Consider the following 27,937-nt stretch of genomic DNA (forward strand, 5'->3'; position numbering starts at 1 on the left):
ACACACACACACACACACACACACACACACACACACACACACACACACACACGTGTATGCATGCCTTGTCCTTTTTCACGGTCTTGTTATGCTCTCCTCCCCCAACAGTGAAACATGACCGCATAATTGATTTATCAGAATGCTATGTGTCACCTCCAAAGAGCAAATGCACCTCTCTGCCAGCCTTGACGCCTTTAAAAAAACAACAAAAGCCCACATTCACACACATGTCATGCTTTGTAGCACATCTCTGTGTATCTGAGTGGTAGAATTTCATGTAACATGGGACCGCTCTTTACTTTACAAAGCCTTGGCTTCCTGCATGTGTCAGCCACGCACGACCTAAATGGATTATTACTACACATGCACGCTTGGACTGAATGCAAAGCCTAGCCCTGTGAATCAGACTGTGTGGAATGGAGGTCAAGGTGAACATCAGCAATCACTGGAAAGCATCAATCAGGGCGAATTAAACCTGAGGCCTAACAGTTGCGCCTTCTTAGCGTGGGTGTTGTTGAAACGTTTGTGTGTGCGTCTGCGCTTACGTGCGAGAACTCACCTCCGTCTCGGCCACCATCGGGTTCCCGAGGTCACACACCACCATCCTGGACTCATTGATCAACTTGTACTCACAGTTTAACTGAGAGAGAGACTAGAGGAGATCCAAGGTACGGAAAGACAGTAAGAGTGGGACAAGAACAGTGAATGAAAGTGACAGCAGTGAGAGTCAAGTGGTGAGTGAAAAGACAAAGGGAGGCAAGTATAACACCATCAAAGGGGGATGGGAGTGAGAAGGGTGAAAAAGAGAAGGAGAGAGGCAGGGGGGAGGACAGGAGAGGAAGAGTGATGAATGCTCTGACAGTAACAATGTCATCAATCAAACAGCCCCATTACACACTCATTAGCGCACACACGTGCAAACACACACACACGCAGACGTAAACACACATACGCACACAGAAGTTGACCCTATCCATTTCCGTGGTCACTAATGCAGCTTGTAAATCATAATAGGGGCTTTTGAGCTGTTGCCAGTAGAGCATACCCGGCTGATAGCCTTGCCTTAATCATGTCTAACAAACACAAACCACAAAGACACAACAGGATGTGATGCCGGACTGTAACTGAAGCCTCAAATAGCCCACTTCCCAGTTTTTGAACTTGGCTTCAATGATGATGAGACAACAGTTTTGGTCTTATCTATTTTCAGCATCCAACCTTCTGGCCCTTAACATTAAACTGAGATAATTGATGTCAGACAAATCTGTGTGCAATGTGTGTAAAAGAGTGTGCGTGAGTATTTACCTCCACCCTGCGCTCTACTCCGATGTAGTCAGCTTCAGGCGGTAGCAATGTGTAGAGCTCTGTCTCGTAGGCTCCCTCTCCTCGGTTCACCGCAGTGATGGTCAACATGACCAGGTTGTCATCTGCAATCACCACCTCTGTGCGGTCCCTGTGTTTGTGCGTTTTATTGCAGGAAGAGAAAAAAGCAGAGGCAGGAAATAAAGCACTTTGCTGTAATTAAATATAAAAAACAAATGTGTTTTTTTCCCCTGTAAATTTTAGTTAATAATTTTCAGGACTGGACATGTGCAATCTCATCAGCTGCAAAGAATGCAGTATCTCTGACCCCAACAATAACCCCACCAGCGCACGCGTGTGTGTGTTAATCAGTCAGTAAATGCTGACAGGATGTTTGCATAATGCTGCCATGGAGATATCGAACAGCTGGAAGCACTGTGGAGAATAGGTTAATTCACATATGCAACATGCACACGAGCACACTCACAAACACACGCTCCGTGGTAAATGGGGCCATAATGTGAGCAACTTTAGTGTAAACTTGGCGCATTGTGTGAGGAATAACAGACACAGTTGCTTTGGTTTCGCTGTGTGTGCGTGGGTGCCTGCGTTTGGCTGTCTGAAGTGTTGGGTGTTTAGAAGTTCAGGTCAAAGGGTGCCGCCGCGTCTTACATGCTGGCAGAGAGCTGGAGGTCCGGGATACAAATATTGTCGTCGCCGCAGTCGAGGAGGATGTAAGCCTGAGAGGAAGAGGGGCACAAAGAGAGGAGTGAGATGAGGACACGGAAGGATGCAGGTGCTCTATATATATAACATATACATATTCACACAGGCCTTTGGTTTGTTGTGTTGCTGCCTGATTTGGGCAGAGATCTGACTTCTGTCTCTCTGCGGCTACTATGATAGTCCTCAGTTTGTTGCTGTTTTGTTTTATTACGACACTTAACGTCCAAAAAATTTAAGGAAGTGCAACTGAGCGAGCTAATTTTAATGGAAACAATAAAATAAATCCTTCTTATTAAAAACGATAAACAATATGGGCAATGCTCCTCTTTTCACCATGACCTCATATGATCCATGTTTCCAGTGAACATAGTTCAGTGCTGAAAAGCTTCTTAATATTTATATTAACTCAATTCACACATGGGAGCGCAACCAAACGAGTGCATATTCTTCCATCATAACAAGTCTGAAAACGGCCTAGAGCTGGATCTTAGCGTACATCAGGGCCTTTCTTAGTTTTTCGCTATTTTTATTAAGTAAATATACTGCTCCAAACTCTAGATTATAACAGTTTCATCTGCAAAGGTAAACTGCGCTGTCCCATCCCAGGAAATGATAGACTCCAAGTTGATTTTAGGTGAATCAGATGGTTTATATTTGGGAGTCAGTCTTTTTGTGTCCAAGACAAGCATTTTAAATCAAGCAATGACTGAATAAAATATGATCTCAGGTCGATTCTGGATCTCTGGATCGCTTAGGGAAGTTGAGTTAGTTCAATTTTTACAGCCCAGTGTCACAAATCACAAATTTGTTCCATAGGTCTTCAACAACCTAAAGCCTCCTTTCTTCTGATAAAGAAAAGCTCCCCCAAAGAATCCATTAAACAGGGCCAACTAAGGAGAAATCCTTCTTTGATGTGCCGTGTACACTGTACTGTACAGCATTATGTGTTTATATGTACATACAACATGTATGCTTACATGCTCTTGGAGGAAGGTGCTGCTGTAGTGGTTAAGGACAGGTGGAAGACTTTGGTCAAGAGTAGCTGGAGCCAGGCTGTAGTTGAGAGCGAGTGAGATGGGGCTCAGCTTGTCCCTGAACTCATCCTCCTCCTGGAATAAAGTGTGAATGAGAATGAGAGAAACGTGCTGTCAGTCATTCACAACCTCACTTACAAAGCTCATTGACTATTTCTTGTATGTGTGTTCGTGTGCACGGTTTGATTTGCTCACTCTGAGGTAAATTGTGTAGCTCAGGCATGCACGTGGGCGACTGTGACCCAGCCTCAGGAGTCCCATGCGCTGAGGCTGCTCGGTGTCCAAGAAAAGCACTCTCTTCACTCCACCCCTGGAGCCTTTGAGCCAATCGAGCTGCAGCTCCGCTCTCAGGTCTGCACAGAAGATAATAATAAATAAGTAGAGATTAAATTTGAGTTAACAGGTAGACGATTCAGCCAATCCGACACTACTTAACTGTTGAACCTAAAGCGGAGATGTCAAACTCATTTGACATCACGGGCCACATTCAGCCCACTTTGATCTTAAGTAGGGCAAAGCAGTGAAAGACATTTAACTAAATATTTAATTCCTGAAAATTTCTTATTGTAAGTAAAAGAACTGCAACTTCAACAGTGGGTGTTTTCTTTATAATAAATAAATAAAATTACAGGAAAAAATCTGTTAGCAGATTGCCCAGGGTGCCCTGTACAAAGAGAACATACAGTTTTTATTCATTCATATTTTTCCACTGTGGACCCACTGTAAAAAAAAAAAAAAAAGAAAAGTAATATAGTATACAGTGAAAAAGAGGAGCTTTTCTGTCATTTAATGATTTATCTGTGACTTAACTACTTGGTCATAGTATGAATGGCAGTGGGTGAGGTCTTAATGAATAAAAAAGCTGTAAACTTTATGAAAATACAGTTAAAAGTTAAAAATCTGTGCACTACTTCACATTTTCCAAAGTTGGCCAGTGGGCCGGACTGAAGTCTTTGTTGGGCCTTATGTTTCACAGCCATGCTCTAAAGGGTCTGGGTTCGATGTGACTTTCCATTAGATATGGGATAAAGTCCTATTTGCATTTGCGTGTTTGTGTGTCTTCTATCTCATCTATTGCTCCTCACACCCACCTTTGTTCTCCACTCTGATTGGTGTATAAGAGCAGAAGATTCCCAGCAGGAAACTCTAATAATGATACAGTATGTACAGCAGAGCCGATTTCAGCTACTGCACAGCTGCTTACCTACAGAGCTGGGGATGCCCACACCACTCACGGCTGCACAAACATCCACTTTGAGGCTACGAGAAAGGAAAATTGGAAAAAGAGACAAGAGGTAACAAATTTGAGTCTCACATGTGTTCCGATGGTAGTTCTAGTTAATTTGTGTGTAAGAGAACGCAAACTGGTGCACACTATTTATATACATGACTGGAAATGTCAGGGTTTTTTTTAAGGGATTTCCCAAGTGCTGTTAAAGAGAAAGGATTTTTTTAACATGGCTTTTCCAAAGATCCTAGCTAGAAGTTTCATTTTAATTTAATTTTATTATTTATTCATTTATTTGCTGCATGTGTTCTCCACACATTCTCATGACATTTGTATAAATGTTAAAAAAAAAAATCAGAATGACAAAAAAAAAAACAACAACCCACAAACAAGGCACTTCTTCCTTCCTGCACTCCACGGGGCACGGGGAATTACCACAGTGCCCCCTGCCCATTAGACACACAGATATGGGAGACTGGGAAACACTTCTGCATTTCCTCAATTTATGTGGGTATTACCCTATGTGCAAGTGTTTTTTCTGAGCGTGCATGTGCGTTATCGCCACTTTAATCAAGGACAGGAACTCTCACACAGGAAGGCCTGTGCTGTTAATAACCACTAATCTGGGGAAGCTTATGGGTGCAATGCTCCTCTTACACTGACGACTCAGCAAGTGTGAGCCAGTGTGAGGGAATTACAGTGCTTCATGTGATCATTATTTCTTTGGTTTCAGTTCACCAACACTAACAAGCAGAATGCAGCTGTTGCAGATTCCTGTGTTTGCTAATAATTAGGTTCCCAATTAGATGACACAATGATGATGAGCTGGTTTTTCTTCAAGTGTGATGCAGATGTTAGTTTGCGTGTGTGTGTATGACAAAGTGCAGGTTCTCTTTTGTTAAAAAATGCTCCCCTGAGTCATTATAACCTCTTCAGGTAGTTTCACACGTAGTAAATATGTGTTGCATGTGTGCGGTGTTCGAGGGTATGCTCGAGTGTGATGTTAATAAGCACTGTGTGCCAAACTTAAGTGCACGCAACAAAGAAATGACCCCTAGTTTACTGCCGACAGCCCCGGCTCTTTATTTAGCTGTTACTGTATAGAACTTTCCTCCTCTAGCCTTAAATAAGTCACAAAATAGTTGAAATTAACTGATATTCTGCATCAGAGCTGCTTCTGAGGTTGCACAGTGTCGGAAACCCCCCTCCCCCAGACCATTATGACATACAATTGGAGAAGGGAGGGCGGGGGGGTTAATGGTTTCTGTTGTCGCCGCCCCTCTTTTTTATGAGTGTTTCTCTTGACCCTGGGCTTGAGTGTAGCCATTTGGTTCATATATAAACACTTACATTTCCAAGACGACTGGATAACATGTTGCGCAGTTCTTTTCTAAAATAACAATCCCTAAAACTTGCTACAGACCAGTCGCCTTTTTCTCTTTCCTCTACTTCTTCATCCTCTTTTCCCAGCGCCAGTTTGTGCCGCATCTTAACCACTACATTGAAATCAGAGAGCTGAGCATGAGATTTTCTGAAAAAATAATTACCAGCTAATCTTTAAAAGGGCTGTTTAAGCTTGGGACAAATTGTTTTTGGCCTCACAAACAAGCTATGAACAGAACATGCCAGTGCCTCTTGGGTTCATAGGGAAAACATGTCACACCAGAGTAAAAATAGGATCACATCCTCTTTGTGTCTAGGAAAATCGGTGGCTGTCCGGTGATCGCACCGAATGTTTTTGCTATCACAGGCCGATTGCAAGTAGCTGCAGCCAACACTTTTGATTGCAAGGCAATTACAGACGTCACAAAGTGAGATGTCACTATTTGTGGGAGGATTTCAGAATTTCTGTTTCAAATTTGTGAGGTTCTGTCCATATATGAATTTCTGTTTAATGTGAATTTCTGTGTCTGTAGATGGCAAAGATCTGCGATAAACAGCAACAGATTCATCACATTGACTATTATCAAAAACAGACTACGTGTGATTTCCAACTGGACCCCATTCAGTTGCAGACTGAGAGCAGACTTCACCTTATGGCTGACTGTGAGTGGTCACAGATCTGGTAACTGCCATCGAAGCAACCATTGGAAAGGCGATGAATGAGTTTGCACAAAGTCACAATCATTTTGTCATTGTTTTCCCTCGTGTGACCTTTAACATCAACAAAGATTTCCCCACTTACCACCAAAGAAGTGAGTGGGTTTCCTTTTAAACTTTGCCTTTTCGTCTCCTCTAACTGATCTGTCAAGCTAAGAGAGCCCACAGTTAAAAAGCTCATTTCCCTCACATTTAAAAACTGGATAAGAAAATACTGGTTGAACGTCTCTAACCTCTTCCAAGTAACAACAACCTAATCAAGGAAGCTGGAAATGACAAATAAAGAACAAGCATCTTATTTAAAAAACATGTAAACATAATCGACGTATGCTTTAATTTCAGTTCCTGTTGTGCAAGAACCTGTTTCATCTAAAGCTACCATGTCTGTTTGTATTTGAGGGGGGAAAAGTACAAATGTTTTATTCTTTTGATCCTGGAGCAGACAGAATATTTTAGAAGACAGTGGAAGCACTTCAGACAAGCACTCAGTGTTGTTGTACCACCTTCAGAGTCAAAGACCGCTGGGTAATTATTTTTCAGGAAATCAGATACTTAACTATGTGACTGAAATGTAATGGAGATGTATGAAGCACAGGCTGGAGATTTCACCCTTTATGCTCCTTTCTAGTTCAAATTGCAGGGAAATGTCTCTGAAACACAAGAGACTCAAACAGCCTTTAATTCTATCGCTGCTGTTTGAATCACTGCATATGTCCAAAGTCCTATTTGATTCCATACCTCGGACCATAATTTTATAGCGGTTTATTTAAATAGGCTGAGTTTTGTTTTGACAATACTCCACAGTATAAGACTCTATGTCAATCCAGCCCAAACCCCTTTCTTTTTTCTCTCACTGCCAATATTCACACACCACTACGCAGACACCGCGATGGCATAAAGCCGAGCCCACTTCTCCGTCCAAACAGTCCTACAGCAGTTCCTGTCCCAAAAAGTCAGGACCAACAACAGACTGAGGCGAAGCCGCAGGAGCCTTTAGACTGGCTCCCCTCAACTAAACTCACCCCCAGACCGTTCAAAGCCAGCGTGCTCACCCCCACCAACAATAATATAATCAAAACAGAATTATGCCGTTTCAGATTAATTGCAGAGCCCCGTAAATCTGAGGTTCCGGGTCATACGAGTGGGCTTTTTCAGTGGGCTGCTGTGTTATTGCAGCAGAGACACTGACAAACAGACTTTGGCCGATGGCAGACATCTAGAGCGCAGAGATGAAATATTTGTCACATCCGTCAGTGAGGGTGTAATTTGTAAAATGGGAAACTTTATACTGCACAGCATATTAGGATACAGTACGAGCAGGATTGTTTCTGTTACAGATCTGAGGTTCAGAGCAGCAGTGGGCCTCATTAGTCTTATGTTTGCTTAAGACTTTGATCCCTTTAACTTTCATTCACCTGCACATGCACTCACACATCTGCGCACACACAAACACACGCAAGGTCCGTTTTTCCAAACTGCGAAATAATTTACAACTGACCAAAGGCGTTAACGCTGGAAAAGTGTCTAATTTAGGCACTAAGAGCTGTCACTCTTTATTTTTAACTCGACCGTAGGTGCGGATTCGACCGCCTTTTTCTCACCATGCCATGCCAAACGGAAGCGGCAGAGTGACCCAGCTGGAAAAAATTACAACAAACTGTAGACTGTGGTGACGAGCTGGAGAAACATCTCACAAAACAAAAGGAAATCAACGTTTTATTCTGTGGGAAAGGATTCGCCTGTTTAATTGCAAAATGTGCAGCAGAGTCAGAATATAGATTTCTGTAATGATGCACATTCTTTTATTGTACTCTTGTAGATTTCTGTTTTTCTTTGATTTTGTTTATTTAACCTTGAAAAAAAATCTGACTGAGATCAAAATCTCTTTTTCAAGAGGGACCCTGCCAAGAGTGCTGCATGAAAACATTGGTACAACAATAAATATCCAGTTAAGATGTATAAATAGGTCCGTTTCCAAAAGTCAGATTGAAAGTAAACAATGGCAGTGAAATTAGAAGTGGATGAAGGAGGTTTTTGACTAACCTCCTTCAAGCTCAAGGAGTCAGCATCTGGTCAGAGTAGTACTGGTTTCAAAAAATGTGTAACGTTTATGTCTATCGGTAAGGAGAGGGCAGCTGAAGAAGTTAATATACTGGCGCTTTTAATCACAGTTAATACACTGCCTGGCCAAAAAACAAAGGTCACCACCTGGATTTAACTAAACCAACAGGTAAGAGCCTTCTATTGGATAATTACTGCAGTGATTAAAACATTTCGGCTGGCAACTAAACGGCCAACCACCTTCAAATTAGAAATGTAGATGGAAAAAAATCTTGACTGTGATCAGGGATCATTTATGCTGGGAAAATCAGACTGTAAAGAAATCAACAGTAGAACGTTCATGTTTAACAGTGAAGGTAAAAACATTTCCACATGCACAATGTAAAGACGGCTCATGGAGTTTGGGAGTAAACAGCTGTGTAGCCTTAAGAAAAACACTTATCAGTAATGTTAATTTAAAAAAAGTTTCAATGTGCCAGGAAGCATAAAGATTGGACTCTGGAGCAATGGAAAAAGGAGTCCAGATTTACCCTGTTCCAGAGTGATGGGTGCACCGGGGTAGGAAGAGAGATGGAGTGATACACCCATCACGCCTGAGGCCAGATTTACTAACACTGGATTTTGGCAAAAAATCCAGTGTTAGTAAAAAAAAGAAAGAAAAAAAAACAAACAAATAAAAAAGAAACTGCATAACTTTTGTAACCACACCTATGAGCACTATTCAGGGATTGTGTTCACACACAACTTTGCCCCGTCTAGTGCCTGTCATACAAGCCTGTGGGGCAGTAGAGTCAGTTTAACTATCTGAATATACAGACTCATCAGGTTTTTCCATCAACAGATTCTTCTTCCCTGATGGCAGGGCCACATCTGTATATGATAAAGCCGAGATTCATCAGGCTCAGGTTGTGAAAGAGTGGAGAATATTATTGTAACAGTGCAGAAGCTTATCGAGACGATGCCATCGTGAATGCGTGCAGTCATCACCTGAAGGTGGTCCATCAAAATATGAATGTGTGACTTTACTTTGACCAGGCTATGTTATATTAATACATAGTTATGAATCGGAGACACTGTAATTACCAGGTAACCATGATATTCATCTGAGGCAGGTGACACTGTCGGTCGTCGGGATTAAGGATTTTGGGGGTCAGGATCATTTCAGCTTCCACAGATACCACAGCTTGTGACCTGCATATACACAAACAAACAGATGCATACCTGTAACACGATCCAAAATCCAAAAACTTGGGAGTCTTGCACATTTTTTTTGTGTTTACCTGTACACTGACACCTTGCCCACGCCAAAAGCCCCCACGATCAGATCTGCGTAGTGAGAGAGCAGCAGAGAGCTTCAAAGAATGCCACAGATGGGACTGATTTCAAGGTCTCCAGCAATCTTCATCAGACACAGACTTCTCAAATCAACTACACACAAATCAGCTACACACACACGCAGACTGTCATATAGAATTGATATTCTGATATCGTGTTGCTTTGCCTTTCACACATGACCCTCTTCAGACTAAATTCACAAACAGCGTTTGCACGACTGTGTCATGCGTGTGCTTTCCCTGTGTGTTTGTGCTGTCAGACAGGGACCCCACGCTGCATTCCAGGGCCATTAGAAAGCTCACAATCACATTTCGCTAAACAGCAACATTTCCCAACAGCCCGCGTAGCAACGACTCCTAATTGCAAGCAGCACCAGATTTCATCTATATGTGATTTTTATTTGTTTTCATGGGATTTGTGATGAACACACACTTTTAATTGGCTCTCAAAGTTTAAAATGGAGCCGGTATTTAATGGCTGCGGTCGGGGGACACATACCAATGAAAGCCGCACGCCGACACGGACTCACATATACACACACACACGAGAGCTGATTAAAACAATGTGAAACTGAAGAGAGGCACTTAATGGATGCAAGCCACCGCTGCCAGATGCAGCAGAAACCTAAGCCGTGTGATGTTGAGAGAGACTGCACAGCGAGAGGCCACGGGGGCTACAGCAAATGACTATTTTCATTATTAATTAATCTCTTATTATTCTTATGATTAGTTTATTAATGTTGGGCCTTAATAATTTAGTCTCCATGGTTGGGTATAAGGGCAAAAGTTCAAATCTCCACGGTGGAAAAATTGCAGCATCTCAGATTCCATCTAGAATTTCTTTGATATATCATAACAAAACTGTAAAGACAAACAGCGAGAGACACTTAATCAGTTTTGTGCTGATAGCATCATTAATCAGCTGACTATTTCAGCACTAATATCAACTACCAGCCCCTTCGTGTTGTGGTAACCTGCTGCATGAGGACAACGGATGGAAGCAAGTGGAAGTGTAGTCTTGTAACCCTCGCTTGTCATTTGCTGTGCCACTCCTCTCCTGTGTATTTAAGAAGAAAGGGACTAATTGAATCTGAGTGAGGCACATCTGTTTCTGCCTTTGGCTGCAGTCACAGAGTCCCCCTGAAACCACAGCATTAAACATTTAGGCCTTGTCTCTTTTCTCCTGGGGTGTGCTATGTTACTATGTAAGTGTGTGTGTGTGTTATACTAAAAATGCTACAAGGAGGACGGATGTGAAGATGTTGGTATTTTGGAGTTTGGGAACGGAGGGGGAAAAGCAGAAGAAGGTGAGGTGTAGACAGAAAAGGATGATGTTTGGCTTTTAAATCACAATCTGTGAAAGCCATCAGAAGAAGGTGTGTTTTTTAGCAGAAACAGAGGAGGTGAGAGGGAGAGCCCATCCAACTGTAGCAGTTATGTAACCTGGAAAATGTAACTCCACTCATGTCATCAGCTGGCTGTTTTATTTTAATGCTTGCATTTGCTAAAAAAGACGCATGACATGAGGCTTATTTGAGGATAGGGTGCCTTCAGGGTTAAGAGTTTAAGTTTGCACATGGCTTCATCCGGAGCTAAATCAACCAACGGCCTACTTTCCTTTTCCATGTCATTTCCATTTCCGTATACACAGGAAAGCTTGCCCACCACTGTTGATTTGAGGTTGGTGTGTGTACAGAGACCCACTGAGCCATAGCCACACACGAGCAGGCTGCATCACTCAACGAGGGCATCTCTAGGTGCAGGTATGATTTCGGTAATTGAGCTGCTAGCTGATGGTGTCCATCCTGGGCTATGAAAACACAACCTCCATCCAGAGTTTAGACAGACTGTCAAGCTGTCAGTGGATGTATGCCCTGAAAGCTGCGGGGGATCGGACACGATGATGAAATGCCAAAGATCAGTGGCTCTCAGTGGAAAAAGAGGTAGTTTTTCAGAGAGGTTTTCCTCATTCTTGGATTCATGTGTGGTGTTTTAGGACAATTCAATAAATTGCCAGCCATTACACACATTTGAAACACTATTTTTACACCACAGAGCAGGATAATTGCCTGGATTATTTCTAGATTGCATAGTATGGCAGGTTTTGTTTAAATTGCACCTATTACACACTTAGTGCTTTTATTTATTTTGTCATATATACCCAGTGCTGAGAGGTGGTTTATATTAAACACGTCAGAGATAGTAATCCCGGTGTGCCAAAAGCTCAGATTACTCTAAATGCTCTGTTTCAGGCAGTTTTTGTTACTTTCTAGGCTCTGTGACGTGTCACTGAGAGGTTAAATCCTTAATACGGTGATCTCAGGCACTGACGCGCCACCCACCTGCTGTTCAAAAAACCCTGAGAGGGGCAGCCAATCAGAGGAAAGTTAATTAGAAGGAAGGTTAACCTGTGCTAGACTGAGTGGCTGTACCAAGGCCCTGTATCATGCATGAAATGAGAATAAAAATGGGCGCCAAATATTAGAGTTGATTTGGAGGCCTTTAATCAATTTTGCACTTTCCAACCAAATAAACACGAATCAAAAAGTCTTTCAGCGAGAGCGACTGTCGGGTAAACATTGTGGGTTTTTGGCCTTTAACCTGTTAAAAGAAACCAAAATTGCATTTGAAGGCAATGTGACACACAACTGACCCCGGCCGTTTTGCACAAAATCAGATATGTCTGTGATTTAATGAAGCTTGATTTGAAGCAGTGAGCTGTGTGTGTGATTTTGATCCCTGTACCACCTGCTTTTTCAGGTTTTGTCCTATCTACCTTTCGTTTAGTTCCACGCTGCTTGATCTGAAATGCAAAGACAAATATCTGAAATGATTCTTAAAGATAAAAATCCATAAAACTGGAGCACAGTCATCATCCATCTTCCTGTGGTCGACTAATGACATTTAATCACAATGAGAGCGCATGGCAGCTGTAGCAGGCCTCCCAGACGCCTTTGCAGTCCTCTCATAATGCTGATCAAACGTCTCAGGCTCCTTTGAACAGTGTGACTTTACTAGCCTGCCAACGACACACCGTGTGCGTGTGTGTGTGCCTCACTTCCGTCAGCAAACTCTCTAATGACAGACGACACGAGCCCTGCACGTCTGTGTGCGCGCGTGTTTATACGTTTGTGTGTGTGTTGGCAGAAAGCTGTGCCACCCATGAGTTTCTTCTCTACGTGCTCCTCCCAAAGGGCCTCCGCCAGTTTTAACCTGTAACTCCTGTGTGTGTATTTATTGTACACTGTTTTTAATTCTGATCTCTGATTTGCAGTGGGTCTGCGCAGGTCTAACTATGACCTGGAGCCTGGCCCGTGCTCAACATACACTCTGCTAGCTGCCAGTGAAACTGATCACAAGCCATGCATGTGAACTTGCGCGTTATTATTTCCCTTTGTATCCTGTTTGTGGAATGAAGAAATCTGTTATTGCAGCAGAATGAAAAGGGAAACCGCCAAAGAGGGGGTAGGAGGGGGCAAAAACAAAAGGTGAAACTAAACAAATTCTCATTTTCAGCCCAATCTGTGGAAGCTTTAAGCAAAATTAATGCTGAGAGCCGAATGGCTCCAAATTGGGGAGAAAATGAGGTAGTAAAAGCGTGGTTTTACAGACCTGCTTTCTTTCAAATCTTTTTTGTGGACTAGAAACTTGTGTGTTCTACAAAAACCTCCAAATGGCCCCTTCTCTGTGTGTTCCAGTTTAGTTTTGACATTATTTTCAGAAGACATAAGGTGAAGGTGTGTGGTATAGTAAGAAGGTGCCAAAAAAGGCTAGGGAGTTGCTGCATGTAAGTTGATTGAATGCTGCTTTGTCTGCTCACAGTTTTGAGGTTATACACAGAGGCTTGTAGGTCTGGCAGACTGAACATGAGGAGAATGTGTTATTATGCTTCTTTTTTTTTCTCCCACTCTCATGTCTTCTCTCCTACTTGAGTACTGTAAATCTCTAAAGAATGGATGCGGCAGAAGTTCATGGCACAAATCCCTATACCCGCTTCTGATGACTTTACCAGAGAAAAGGAGGAAAGCAAAAATGGGGAGAACATGGAGATGGTAGTGGAGGGGTGCATGGGGGAACGGTGAAATGTGGAGGTTAAGAATGAAAAGGAGGAAGGCTGTAATGAGAGGAGCTGGAAGGGAAGTCGAGAAGCGAAAGAATGCGAGCCTGAGAGAGAATCTTGATTATAACGCGGGGAGCTGAGTAGAGACGGGCCGATTTGTTGAGTATTTACCAGGGTACTGATTGTTGTCCACATCTTGGCCTCCTCTCAGAGTGAATCCAAATCCAGGCAAACTGTCACTTGGGGCGTGGGCCGCCCTCAGCTCCTGGCTGAGCGTCATACCTTGTGTGTATATGTCTTTGTTGCCATTAAAGATCAATACTCTCCCTCCACGATCCTCACCTCCGAACGGACAGCCCACTGCCACGTCTGAAGGATGACAACACACACACACACATACGCATGGTTTAGACATCAACAGGGTTAAAGTCCCTTTGAGACGGGAGCAGAGGAAAGTATACAGGTACAAGGAAATGGAAAGAGGAAAGGAAAAGAGCTTGACCGTCATAAACTGAGCGATCATGGCAGCTAGGCCATTTACTTACGTCTTTTTTTGTTTGTTTTTCTACTTTTTTTTACAAATTTATTTTTAATCTTGGCTCAGCTTTATCTATCCTTATCTCTATAAACACTGTTTATGTTATGCTCAGCATGGGAAATATTTGTTTAAATAGGAAATGGAACAAGGTACCAAGTCATGGAAACAGAGGAAAAAAATATTAACTCGTTTTCTTATCTGCTTAGGGTTATGGCAGGGATGGAGCCTATCTTAGCTGTCACTGGGTGAGAGGCCAGATGAAAACCGGAGCATAGCAGTTAACCTGGCTAAATGTAAACAAACCTGCCTCTCTAAATTGGAGTCATTACCACCGTATGCTTTAAACTTCTAAAACAGTGCATAAACAGCTTGTTGCATTTAGCAGTTAATGTCTTGGATGAAATATTGTACTCTAAGTGTAAAGTGTAAAAAGTAGGTAGTTGTATTTTGTTACTCTGGAACATATTTTCTGATTTAACTCTCAAAAGGAAAGCAAATCAGCACATCGTTCACCAAAATATTAACCTTTCCTTTAGAAATATCTTCAGACATGTAGATATATACACTCAGCCAATCGCAATGCATTTAGGTGTAGACATGGTCAAGACAATTTGCTGAAGTTCAGACTGAGAGTGATCAGAATGGAGAATAAAGGTGATTTAAGTGACTCTGAACATAGTATGGATGTTAGCACCGGTTAGGATGGTTGGCTGAGTATTTCAGAAAGTGCTGATATACTGAGATTTTCCCACACTCTGACATAAACATGCCTTGTTTATGTCAGAGGTGAGAGGAGAGCTGCCAGGCTACTTCGCGCTGATAGGAAGGAAACAGCAATTCAAATGCCCACTCGTTACAACCAAGGTATGCACAAGAGCATTTCTGAATGCACAGCATTTTGAACCTTGAAGCATATGGGCTACAGCAGCAGAAGACCACACCAGGTGCCACTTCCATCAGCTAAGAACAGGAAACTAAGGCTACAGTTAGCACGTGCTCACCAACACCGGACAATAGAAGACTGGAACAACGTCGCCTGGTCTGACGAGTCTCGATTTCCACTACAAAAACTGCTGTAAACAACATGAAAGCATAGACATGAAAGCATCTTGCCAAATCTCAATATAACACCTTTGGGATGTGGTGAAATGGCAGATTTGCACCACGTACTTGACAAATCTGCAGCAACTATGTGATACAATTATGTCAATATGGACCAAAACCTCTGAGGAATGTTTCAAGCAGACTGTCGAATTTATGCCATGAAGATTTAAGGTAAATCTGAAGGCAAAAAGAACCAACTCGGTACTAGCAAGGTGTGACTAATGAAGTAAGTATCTGTAAAGGAAAGGGGGATCTAAATGCAAAGAAAGAGATATAAGCATTCGGATACAGTAAGCTCCTGTGCAGATGAAGTAGAAGCAGATTTGAGTTTATTGTTTTACCTCTAAATTTCTGTGTCACACCATCCTGTATTAAAGTACCCATTAGCACTGTAGCTGTCCAAGCACCTCGAGATATCCTGTTTGTCTCCGGACCCCCCCTCTCAGTCTAAACAACTAGTTCCACATGAAGCAGATTGTGGGGTAGAGACGATAAATGCAACCATGTGTGTGTGTGCAAGTGTATATATGAGCCTGTGTGAGAGTCTGTATGTCTATGTGTGGGTATGTGTACATAACTGAATAGCTGAGTTAAGAAATCTTTTTAAAAAGTCTTCACATAATGTGAAAGTCACTCATGGGCATTGCTCAACAACATCTCAGAATGTGCAGCAAAAAGAAGAGCATCAAGAACACCCACTGAACACCCACTGTGATCACTGAGACCAAAACTACAGAACTGTTTCTCAGACAAAAACAGGCCGACACTTTGTGAAAAATACTGACAGCGTTGGCCGATAAAAATGAAAAACAAAAGAAACCACATGGAAAATGAAATTAGCTAAATTGCAATGTGTTGACAGTTGACAGCAAGTAAAGCCACGGAGATGAGACAAAATGGGTATGGTTCCACTTTTAAGAAGAATATTGGAAATGGAGTGATGATCATGATGTGGAAGAGCTCATCGGAGAGAAAGAAACCGGTCTGTTTCTGATTATACACGGACACACGAGGGCACAGGTATGGTCCACGGTTTGGGTTTGACATTAGCAAAGAAAAGCCGCTGAAAGCCTTGATCACAGTCCCTCCTTTGAGATTCTACACTATAATACGGAATAATGAAATCGTGCACAGACGTGGATGTGCACTCAATAGATTAACTCTCAGTAAGTACTTTGTCTCCATGGCACTTCAGGAGGCAGATCTTAGGTCACATCAGTGCCCCTCAGAGACCGTTGCACGCTAACAGAGAGCAGATGTTATTTACATTTCTAGTCTGAAAAACCATCAGTATTGATCCAGTGGTTATTGATCTAATGGTTAATGACTTTAAAGGCGTGGTAGGCTCATTAACACATGCTCTCCATAAATAAATAAAGGACAATTCAGCGGGATTGATGTGATGGGAGGCTTAGATGCGCCTTCATTCATTCAATTTTTTTATAGCTGCAATCAACAAGCCTTAGTTTTGCAGAACATTTGGGCTCCAGGCTACATGGTGTGCATTTGTGTGTGTGTGTGGCTGTATTTGTACAATCAATATGAGGATAAAACAAACACATCGAAGAGGAATGAACTCCGGGCTGCAGGACAAAAACTCCCAGATGATTTTTATCTCAGGGCACATCTGGTGAGCTAAAAATAACTCAGACACACATAGACACATGGCCTTTGGCGGATCGTCACAGGAAGACACCACTCACACGGACAACCTTTCATCACTACACTTCCTGATTGGCAGGAGAACTTTAGGTTTTCTCACACAGCAGCATCTGATAGCATTTCCTCAGCCAGTGACATAACCATGCAAACAGCACAGGAACAGAAAAAAAGATTTGTTCTTTTATCACGTTAACCTGAAAATATTGGCCCATAAAAGAAGGTTCATTCAGGTTTAGGAAAAATATAATCAAACAAATTTTCCCTTCTCCATATCTGTCCCCTTCTATAGCTCTACTTGTATCTTTTCATTTTTCTGATTAAGTTAATCCATGTCAATTTATCTTTTTTTCTTTTTTTCCCCTTTCTCCTTTACTTGGAAAGTCTCAGACCTACCATTGTATCCATCTTGGTTGACATCTCCTAGAGGTGCGATAGCTGTGCCGAAGCGTCCAAAAGTGTAGGTGCCGGTGAGAGCGACAGGTTCAGAAAAAGTGAGTGGAGCCAGCTGGAGGTACAGGTATACCCTGCCCACCTCCTTGGGTTTGCTCTCCGTCTCTCTTTCCATGAAAAGGGGTGCTCCAACCAGCACGTCATCTGTCCTGGGAGGGCAGGGTGAAGAATTAGTGATCATACATAGAATAGAAAGTGTAAGCATCTGGAGAGACCGAGATGTTTTCTACTTACTCATCTCCATTTAAGTCAGTTACAGCCACAGAGTAGCCAAAATAGGAGGCCATCTGATGGACAGACAAGGAAGGAAGGCTACAGCACTTTAACCAAACCCCGACAAAGCTGCATGACTTTCATCTAATACTAATTTCAAATACGCTGCTTCGTATATGTGATAGTCTGAGACTGTGATGTGTTGATGGCCCTACCTGTTCCCCTGTGAAGTTCTGGATGAACGTCATGTTGGTGGAGTTGATCATCGCCACCTAAAGCAAGCAGACATGACTAATAAGGCACCGAGCTTTGTCCCCCTAGTGTACGAGCAGTAAACACGGCGGAGCAGTCTGACAAACAGGCACATAAAGAATGTTGGAAAAAAGTCAGAAACCGCATAAAAAAACTGTTTTATTTAACCGAACACCCCCCCACCCCCACCACCATCCTCTTTGTGCTTTTACCATTTTCCCCTCATCTCCCCCCCCCTTTTAACCCTGGTTGCAGGGAGAGATGGAGGAAAAGGGGGGAAGGCTGAGAATTCCTTCATAAGAACTGAAATAACAACCACATGGAGGGAGCCGGAGGCAACACATACACACACATGCACAGACACACACACACCCTCACATGTGGAGGATACAAGCTGACCCAATCACACATGTCTCAGGGACGTACTAAAGAGGGACAGACTTATGAACACAGACGGATGAGGACGTGTAAAAAGAAATATTAAATCAACAACTTCAGATTTCATTTTCCTTTGCTGTCAGTTGTCAAATATGTTGCAGAGAGATTCTGATCAGGACTGACAGCTACTCCACTGTCAGGTCTACCTGCATCACTCCATCTACTGCACCAATTACCTGCTACATCCTCCTACTCTGTGGCATCCAGTCTGTACACCAAGGGACAGTCTTGCAGCAACTACAACGTCGGGATGAGGAACACACTGTCACAGGTCGTGTGTTTGTGTATTTGTGTGTCAAAGAGGGCTAGCGGGGTTACGTGGGGCCACTGGCCTTCATATGCAGCAGAAGCTGTGTGTCATTACGGAGGATTGACACAGTGAGCCCCGGGGACAAGTTCCCATACAAGAAAAAGAGGCAAACTAAAGTTTACTGGCATACGCGCAAACATAAGTAGATTTCTGTGTCAGCAGACAAATTTCAAAGACTTCATGTTGCATGTTTGTGTCTGAGTGCAGGTTTTTCACACAACTTCACAATAAAATACAGATGCAAGACAAATTAAAGGAAACATCTGCATGAAATGTCTTATTAGGCTACCGAGCCGCCAATTATATCTAAGATATCTGTCGACAAGTCACTGGCACTCAACTGAATGAACATCACTCTTCTCGAAGATATTTCTTTGAAAAGTGTTTGGTCATGGTGGAGTAAAGCGTCAAAAATCCCACATATGCAATAAGTTGATTCAAGATCTGGTGACTGTGAAGGCTACAGCATGTGATATTTCTTCTTATTAAAATATTTAACATACTTTAAATAAGCATCTATATTTGCTGGACTTCCCACTGTTTCATTTTTCTTTTGTCTCTCAGTTGGTTGTTTCTAAATGAAACTGCGATCTTCTAACTGGCTTGTCCGTCCATACTCACATATCCAAAGTTCTGCGCTCCTCTTGGGACTCCAGCTAACAGCTCTGGAAAACATAAAAATAAAGCAAAGAGTCAAATTGGTGCGAGAAAGATGCACAGCGGAAAAGACAGTGGGGAAAAAAGTGACAGAGGTTTGTCTCAAAAGCCTGAAACCCCCACCGACCTCACAGCCAAGTGTCGCAGAGAACAAAGTAAGTGATTGGATGCTCGGGCTCTGCGTGTGTATTGATTGATGAGTGCAGTGTTGTGAACTTAAAGTGACGATCTGAGGGTCCCACCCAGAGCGAGAAGACAGAGTCCCCACTTCCTGCCTTCTGGCTCTACTCAACAGGCTGAACCGCGGGCCTATTAACCAGTAATTCTCAGCTTCATCTTCACTCAGAGCTCCCAGTTACAACCAGTTCTCCAGTCTGAAGAGGGTTTAGGGAACAAGACCACAACAAACTTTGCACCACAACACAGTGCATCAGCAGGCATGTGTAACCTCTTTAGGCTCTCTTTAAGACTCTCTGACATGTGTTGCGCTTTAGGCGGTTCAGGGCCTTTGCAGGGTTGGTATGGGGGTATGTAAACACAAGGTTGTCCCGTAAAAATCCCACTAAATGCTGATTAGCAAAGCGACACTGGGGAGGGGGGGTGTATAAAGCTAACGTGAAACCGTGTGGTGACACTGTTTAAAGAGGAAGTAGAAAAATTGGTTTAAAAAGTGATGTGGTGACACTGTGGCTGGAAACATTTTGTTTTCTTTTAGTTTTGGTTGAAATTGTCCCGTTTGAAACACACACAAAGTTATGGCATCAAAAAGAACTTTAGCAGCACCTGAAGAGAAGCCACGATTATATACCAGAGTGTATCTACGCGGTACAATACTTAAAAAATGAAAGGATTTGTACATTTCTAGTACTCATAACTTCTATGAATTTATTCTGGCTCTAAAAAGCACACATTTGAAAAGCTGAAGATAAATTCAAAGGCACTTTTCCCCACCTGCAAATCCTTTATAAAACACAAATATGTGCATGCCTGAGCGCTTTTTCACCTAATATTTCAAATCCAGACGTGATTCTGGACCCACTCTAGACATGAAGAGGTTTGCAGAGTCTGCCAATAATCATTCTAATCACTCCAAATGGAGGACAGGAAAGCCCTTTATCAGTAGTCCTTGAAGTCCTGTCCACTCAGGGTCATGACCCAGACGTACAGAGACAGTTTTAATTACTGCCGCTAAGTTCAGACAAAGGCAAAGTCACACAGCTGTCCACTCTCTATCGCTCAGAGAAAGCGCAAACATGCAACGTTTTAGACGGCGCTGCAGGAGAGACTGCCGATGTTCTCAGGAGCTTCCTCGAATCTAATGAATTCTTGCATTTCTCACCTTGTTCTGAGTCTCCCGTAAACTCTCCCACTGCCACAGAGTAACCTACGGAGAAATCAGTTGCACATGTGGTTATAATTCAATTGCAGTTGTCTAATATTATCAATTGTGTTATGATTTGTTCATAAAGTTGGGTCCATAAGTATTCCGACATTTCCAGAGGCTCAAATGTAACAGGGAAAATGAACTAATTTAAAACATGAAGGTTTTTTAATACTTCAATGAAAATCGTTTGCAGTCAATGACTGCCTGAAGTACAGAATGAACCACACACTCTGTAGGGTTGAGATTATGTGACTGACTTGGCCACTGAAGAATATCCCATTTCTCTGCCATGACAAACTCCTGGGTCACTTTTGCACATTTTAGTATCCTCATCCAATCAGTTTCGCTGGATTTGTCTCAATCAGAGCAGAGAGCACAGCCCCCACACCTCACATTTTATAATGATACTTCTATCAGTGGTTATATCAATGAGCAATAGTGACCCACTTCCACTGGCAGCCATACATGCCCATAACATAGTATTGCCTCCACTATGTTTCACGGGTGATGTGGTAGGATTCTGATCATGAGCTGTTTCTCTCCTTCGTCTTGCTTTGAAAATGTTCAGCGTCTTTTAAATGTCATCTGACAGTCAAATCGGATCTTCTTGTCCTTGAGTGTAAAGAGTGGTTTGCACTATGTTGCAAAGCCTCTTGACTTTCCATCATGAAAGTCTTTTTTATTGCAGAGTATCAGAAATACACAATGTTTTTGCTTTAGTGATGTGTTTGAAGGGCTTTTTCTTAACCAAACAAAGAATCCTGCAGTATGTTTACCTCTGCGGTCATTCAAGCCTCAAGGTGTTGCTGAGCTGACCAGTGCACTCCTTTTTAAGAATGTACCAGACTGTGGATTTGGCCACTCTCTTAGGGCGCTTGCTATCTGTTTGATAGGTTTATTTTCCTTTTTAGACGAATGATGGCCTCCTTTACTTGTATCTCTTTGGACCTCATATTAAGAGTTTCATTGAAAAGATAAAAAAGAAAGCTTAACAATTTGCGTTTAATTTCTGTTTAACTTAAAATGATGTGAGAACAACCTCACCTGCTTGTCAGTCAGCTGTCCAGCTACATTTGAGCCTCTGCAAATGGGGGACTGTGTATAAAAATGGCCGTAACTCTTAAAGAATGAATAGTAAACTTTTGTTAAACCCCTGGAATTAAAGCTGAAACTCTAAACTTTAATTAAATCTTGATTGTTTGATTTAAAAATCCACTTTGGTGGTGTACAGAGGCAACAATTACAAAAACTGTCTAAATAATTATAGACCTGAATGTAAGTTTGGGTGTGTGTTTGTTAATGCATGTTACCAAGGTAGCTGTCGTCGTGTGTGTCTTCAGCAGCTCTTGTGTGTTTCTCTCCTGAAACCTGTCTCAGCACTGCCTTTAACGAATAGCCATTCAGTATCTCGGCTATCCCTGCTGTCATCACCTGACCTGCAAACACACACACACACACACACACACACGGATGGAGAAAAACAATCAATCTGAAAGCCACATCTGTTTATAGGCAGCGGTTTAAGCTCAGACTCCGTGTAGGGAGCCCTGCTGTCCACTGTTGCAGATAACTGCTGGAGCTGGACGGCTCGCTCCACATGAAAGACACAGACAGCGCACAATCCTCTCAGAGGCAGAAACACGTACACATCTTAGTTCTTGCAGAACAAAAAGCTGATACGTTTGGCCAATACGCCTTTAAAAACTCCCAAGAAGAATGCTGCCCTCTCCATCACAAGGTTTCTGAATTATAGGTGTGCGCACACAAACAACACCCTTCCTCTGCTGTAGAACAAGAGGTCAGACAAACAAATGATTTTATCTCTGGCCGCCTTCAGCCTTCCATAAATCCTCCTTAATGTGTGTGTACTGATGGGGAGGGAAATGTGCCCTCTTAACCCTCCCCTCAGCTCCTCTCGCAGCCCTTCATCCTCCCTCTCTCACACACTGTGCCGGCTTTATCTCATATCACCGTGTCGACTCATTATTAAACTACAACCTGATAGAGGAGATAAACTGTTAACAGAGATGCATAAATCAGTGCTGCTAATTGCGAGTTATTTTTCACTCAGCGATAACAAGGCTTTATGTGAGTTTGTTGGAGGATGAATCAAGCTGAAGGCTGAAGATAATTGTTGTATATTAGAGGCCATAAAATCCAGGCTGAGTGCTTTTATAAACATTTGGAGGAAGTGTTTTAACTGGAGGCAGGCTGCCGTGCCAGTGCTGAGGGCACGGCGAGAGAGAGAGAGCAGTCCATTAGGGTGTGTATGATGTCTGTCTAGTGCAGTCCTTTATGCCACAGCATTCATTATTTAACAATAAGTAATCATTGTATCTCTGAATAAAAAAATTAATCTATTTCCTTTCTCTCTTTTTTGAAAAACACATTATGTCTTACGTTATTCTTTTTTTTTAAGCAGCTGATGTGCCTCAGAGGTCAAAGATCATTAGGTTACAAGGAAAGCAAAGAGAAATGAGTTTGTTCAAGTGATGAATAATTGTGTCCTTTCTCCTTGCAAGCAGCTGCACAATGTTGGATAACGCACACACACACGCGCTGTAACACCTGGAGTAGGGGGAGTACCGCTACACTTCCACAGCTTAACTATGACACACTCAAGCTGTGTCTACACCTATTAAGACACTTCATCCCTCTGCTTAGACTACCCATGCATATCCAGCAATCTGACTGACCTCAGCTCTGACTTTATCAAGGAGATAAATCGTTCTGCTTCTTTGCTCTGTGTCTGACTCTCATCAACATACTCCATCACTTCTCTCTCTGTCATCTCCATCGCCGGGCTCTATCACTCAGGCCGTCCTGTCTGCTCTCTCTCTCTGCCACCCCTTTCCGTTGTCCTTCTCAACCCTGCTGCCTCGGCTTGAGGTTCTTCCTCTCCCCTCAGAGCTCCCCAAGCTCCTCTGAGGAGCAGAGGGGCAGGTCCTCCACTCCATTACCCCCTGATCAGCTCATTACAGAGCCCAAACACCAACTTCCTGTTACACCGTTTCAGACAGAGCGACGCATTAAGTAAAAAAAAAAAAAAGAAGGAAAGGAAAAGCGAATATAAAAGGGTTGCAGAGAAAGGGACGCATTTTTTTTCCACCTTCGCTTAGGTAAGATTTGGAAAGTGTGTCCAGTGTGCATATGTGTGTAGGTGGGCTGTCCCGACTGCTAAACTCATCTCCATTCTTTTCTCTGATTTGAACACTGTCCCACTGATGAAATCACTGCAAGAGAGAGAGCAAACAAAGGTTTACACACTGCTGTTTCAGTTACCTTGCCAGTAAAAGCTTCCAGGTCCTCCTACCACCAGCTTTCCTTCCTGGAATAAATACAATTAAGTAGGCTTAGTCATATTGGAGGAATTGTTATTAAATAAATTGTGCAAGTGTGACTAGAGGTTTATAAAATGTGTATAGCTGTGTGAATGTGCCCATATGATTCCCGCTGCCTTCTGATATCCTGAAGAGAATGACAGCTTCCTGTACGTAAGGAGGGTAAGGCTGGACCATGAGTGAAAGGTCAAGGTTCATACTGACTATACAGTGAAAGAATGTGTGTGTATATGTTAGTGTGTTTATGTGTGCCTGGTCTATTGTGTTATGAGGCGATGGGTCACATCGGGCGTGGAGGCTTCTCTAGGGACAAATGCTCTCTGATCTTCCCATTGCCCATAAATTTTGATGGGAGTCTTCTCTGCGTGAACTCTGAGAAGCGACAAATTGTGTGCAGGAGGTTTTTGGGTAATAAAGGGTAACTGCCGCTCCAGTCTATACCTTGGTGAAATCCACACTGAAACCAGCCTGGCAGAATCCCTGTCCCTCTGGGTCTGGATCATCTGCAAGCAACATGAACACACATGCAAAAACTGAAACAACAGAAGCGCTCAAAGGAATATCTTACTTATTTTAGGGAAGTACTTTTGACTTGCACATAGAAACTACCTGTGATTGAAGAGAGAGCGAGAGAGCAATTAGGTCTCACCCACACAGGAGGGAAGAACAGTTCATGGTTCTCCACTGACTTTCTTAAGCACAAAGGGGCCTCGTCATCAAGTTTGCAAGAAAAATACTGATAAATGCATGTGGAGTGGGACGCACGCAGACCTACACACAGTGCAGCTCTAGTAGGAGTGGGGTTTTTTTTTAACAAACTGCATTTTACTGTCTCATTGGGAATAATGCAGGGCACAAGTCTTCACAGGAATTAAGTAGAATTAAAAAAGAGGGAATTTGTGATTCTGCTGTATTAATGTTGAATGGTCTGACAAAATTCCAACAATGCAACAATTAATTGGTACTTTTTTTTGTCTTGAGACAATTTCCTGGTATTCAACTGTGCCAAAATCATAGCTTCTAATAGATGAAACCATGTAACTACAACCTACTGTCAAAATAAATATTTAGATAATTAAGATAATCAAGCACTTACGGCATACATAAAAATGTAAAACCACTGATGTGTGTGTTTCTGTTTAAATTACTTCATCTAACAGCGCATAAACACACAAAACATATGTGCCAATCATAAATTGTTCTCCATCTCAGTGGCCCCCTGGAGTGACCTTTAATGATGCGGAACTACACAAGCGCACTTATAAACAATGTGTTACAGCCTGAATGGTTGCACATACATGTTAAGATAAAGCAAACTAAAAAGAAAAAGCTTAGAAACACGACGCAGAAATACTTCCCCTGTAAAACAGGGCACAGTCGTTCCCTCCTCAGGAAGAGCTGAGTTTACGGCTTTGAACCAACGACCAGAGGGAGCACAAGTATGAATGTCTGTGTATGTGTGGACAACAAAGGCTAGGTTTTCTCTGCTGTTTATGATGTGCCACCTGATAGCCTTCATTTCTCCTTATCAAATTTTAATGCCGGCTCATATCGCTGCACAGGGGGAGAGAGATCACAGGAAGGAAGTGAGAATGAAAAAAAGAAAATCCCATAAATTCCATTTACAGAACTGATGACAGAAAGAAGAGGGCCACAGAGAGAGTCTGATAAACTGTTAGTGACGGATATATTTTCAGGTTACTGTGGCAACTTGTAAAACATCAGAGAAAGTGATTTATTCTGGAAGCACAATTCCATACCTTCCCTACCCGGACCTCGCCACGCACACGGTTTTTGTTTTGTTCGTCTGGGTTTTCAGATATCTTTGTAATCCTGACTGTGATGGTCACGGGAGAGAAACTGAGGATTATTCTTGCTCCGAGCAGCTCATTTTATATACGTGCTGGAAATCTCAGGCATATATCTCAAAACCAAAACTAAACCAAATGCTATCTGTAGGCGCAACAACATCACAGATGATGAATGCAAGTTTTTATGAAATTTTAGTGAACATCAGCTTTTTCCTGTCCACTAAAATGAAAAATATGCACTTTGTATACGTCATGTGATATCGTGGTGTCTTACTGGTCGACGCGACGTGGTTAATTTTCTGTTTATCCTGATAGCAGAGGCAGAAAACAAAGGGAGGAGGGGATGAAAGGAACAACAGGTTGATGGAAACATTTCCAGACAGGGCTGCAGAGTGACTCACTGGTCCTGCATGGCGAGTACTCTGCGTAGGCGCTGAAGTTCTGGACGGCTACATAACAGGTCCCGACTGGGTCTTTCTCCCCACTCATCTTCACTGTCCGCCAGTGGTACAGAGGAGCGCATGCCTGCCCAATGAAAAAAACCCCACTTTGATTCCGGTTTTAAAAACAAATGACGGCCATAGTTAGTTTTGTTTATTATCCATTTGGAAGTTCCCTTTCTGTCAGTGCAACTGCCAGATAAATACAACCACAACAGAAAGGACATTACAGTTACAGGAAATACATTTAAGAACAAAGTGCTCTGCAGCAGCGTCGCAACAATACACAAAAAACCAAAAACTGTGTGACACCGCGCGAGTGCCAAACTCCTCAAATCACCTGGATTTGTTTAACAGTTATGTTGGAAGGTATGATGGAGAAATTGGCCACAGGAAGTCTGCAAAGGCGGTGTCTTGTACTCCCACCCTGATGGTGACAATTTCTTTTCACCAGACAGAGTGTGATATATTTCTGAGGAATGCTTGCTCTTACGCCATTACATGGAACTTTTTCATTTCCATTTATGAAAAAAATCTTGCAGCTTTTGCATGAAATTGTAGTGCCCTTGTACCTGAATCCCCTGACACCAGTTAATCACCCTAGATATTCTTATTAACTTACGACTTATTATAATATGGTCACCATGAAGAGCTACTTGCTGGTGCGCCTTCCCTCTTGATCTGAAATCAGTTAAGATTTCATCAGTTTTCTTTAGAAAAGAGGGGAATGTAGGGGGAAAATCTGTGTGGGATAAGTTAAACGATTCAGATAATATCTGACTCTATTTCCACTCACCACCACTTCGCCTCTGTGTGCTCTGACCGATGCTCCAAACCACTGGTGCGACTTAAACTCCAGAGGCTCTCTGGTACCATTTACCTTAATCATTCTGTTATCTGGAGAGAGAAAAAAAAATAAAGACATAAAGGGTACTGTAAGAGTACAGAAAAGATATAATGTATAATGGATGGCAGTAAAAGCGATATTGAGATATTGACCATTGAGGCTGCCTGTAGCTCTGCTTGTGAGCACAGAAAACATTTGCCCTAGATACAATAAAGAACAAACAGCAACATCATAAACAGACCAATAACACACATCAGAACAACATCTGTCCCCCACAAACAGACATTTGTCGAACTACAGAGACTTTGTTTTTAAGTTAAAGCTCATAAAAAATAACAAGACTTAAGAGACTCATTCTGACCCTACACAGATACATAGAGCCCCCACCCCCTCCCCACAAAGCGCACATGGACATGGTTCCCCATTGAGATTACAATTATGTGTCGACTTGGCGTTTAGTGTGTGTACATGTTTGTTTTCGCTCTGTTGTAGGTAGTTTTCAGTGTTAATAAAGTCCAGCCATGCAGTGCAGACCTCTCTTCATTAAACACCTTCTTTTAGCAAGCACACACTAAAATTACAGACAACCAGATGTACAGTACAAGTTTGCCAGCTAAAGTCAAGATTGATTTTAGATTATATATA

At 42.4% G+C, this 27,937-nt stretch overlaps 1 protein-coding gene across 1 annotated transcript in view; it reads right to left on the reverse strand.

Annotated features, from left to right (window-relative positions):
• itga8 (integrin, alpha 8) overlaps window positions 1-27,937 on the reverse strand; it is a 41,805-nt gene that overhangs the window by 10,919 nt on the left and 2,949 nt on the right. Inside the window, exons 3-21 of the mRNA XM_005738531.1 lie at window positions 27,242-27,342; window positions 26,407-26,530; window positions 24,636-24,697; window positions 24,136-24,181; window positions 22,164-22,289; window positions 20,809-20,853; window positions 19,434-19,477; window positions 18,028-18,084; window positions 17,834-17,886; window positions 17,543-17,748; window positions 14,017-14,214; window positions 9,732-9,777; window positions 9,535-9,642; window positions 4,267-4,322; window positions 3,258-3,415; window positions 3,006-3,137; window positions 1,975-2,042; window positions 1,306-1,453; window positions 560-652 (exon numbers count right to left, since the gene is read on the reverse strand). Of these exons, the coding sequence (XP_005738588.1) occupies window positions 560-652; window positions 1,306-1,453; window positions 1,975-2,042; window positions 3,006-3,137; window positions 3,258-3,415; window positions 4,267-4,322; window positions 9,535-9,642; window positions 9,732-9,777; window positions 14,017-14,214; window positions 17,543-17,748; window positions 17,834-17,886; window positions 18,028-18,084; window positions 19,434-19,477; window positions 20,809-20,853; window positions 22,164-22,289; window positions 24,136-24,181; window positions 24,636-24,697; window positions 26,407-26,530; window positions 27,242-27,342 (1,871 nt within the window). The remainder of the gene's footprint in view (window positions 1-559; window positions 653-1,305; window positions 1,454-1,974; window positions 2,043-3,005; window positions 3,138-3,257; window positions 3,416-4,266; window positions 4,323-9,534; window positions 9,643-9,731; window positions 9,778-14,016; window positions 14,215-17,542; window positions 17,749-17,833; window positions 17,887-18,027; window positions 18,085-19,433; window positions 19,478-20,808; window positions 20,854-22,163; window positions 22,290-24,135; window positions 24,182-24,635; window positions 24,698-26,406; window positions 26,531-27,241; window positions 27,343-27,937) is intronic.

This window comes from Pundamilia nyererei, unplaced genomic scaffold, assembly GCF_000239375.1.
Source record: "Pundamilia nyererei isolate P.nyererei 1_Seehausen unplaced genomic scaffold, PunNye1.0 scaffold00084, whole genome shotgun sequence".
NCBI lineage: Eukaryota > Metazoa > Chordata > Actinopteri > Cichliformes > Cichlidae > Pundamilia > Pundamilia nyererei.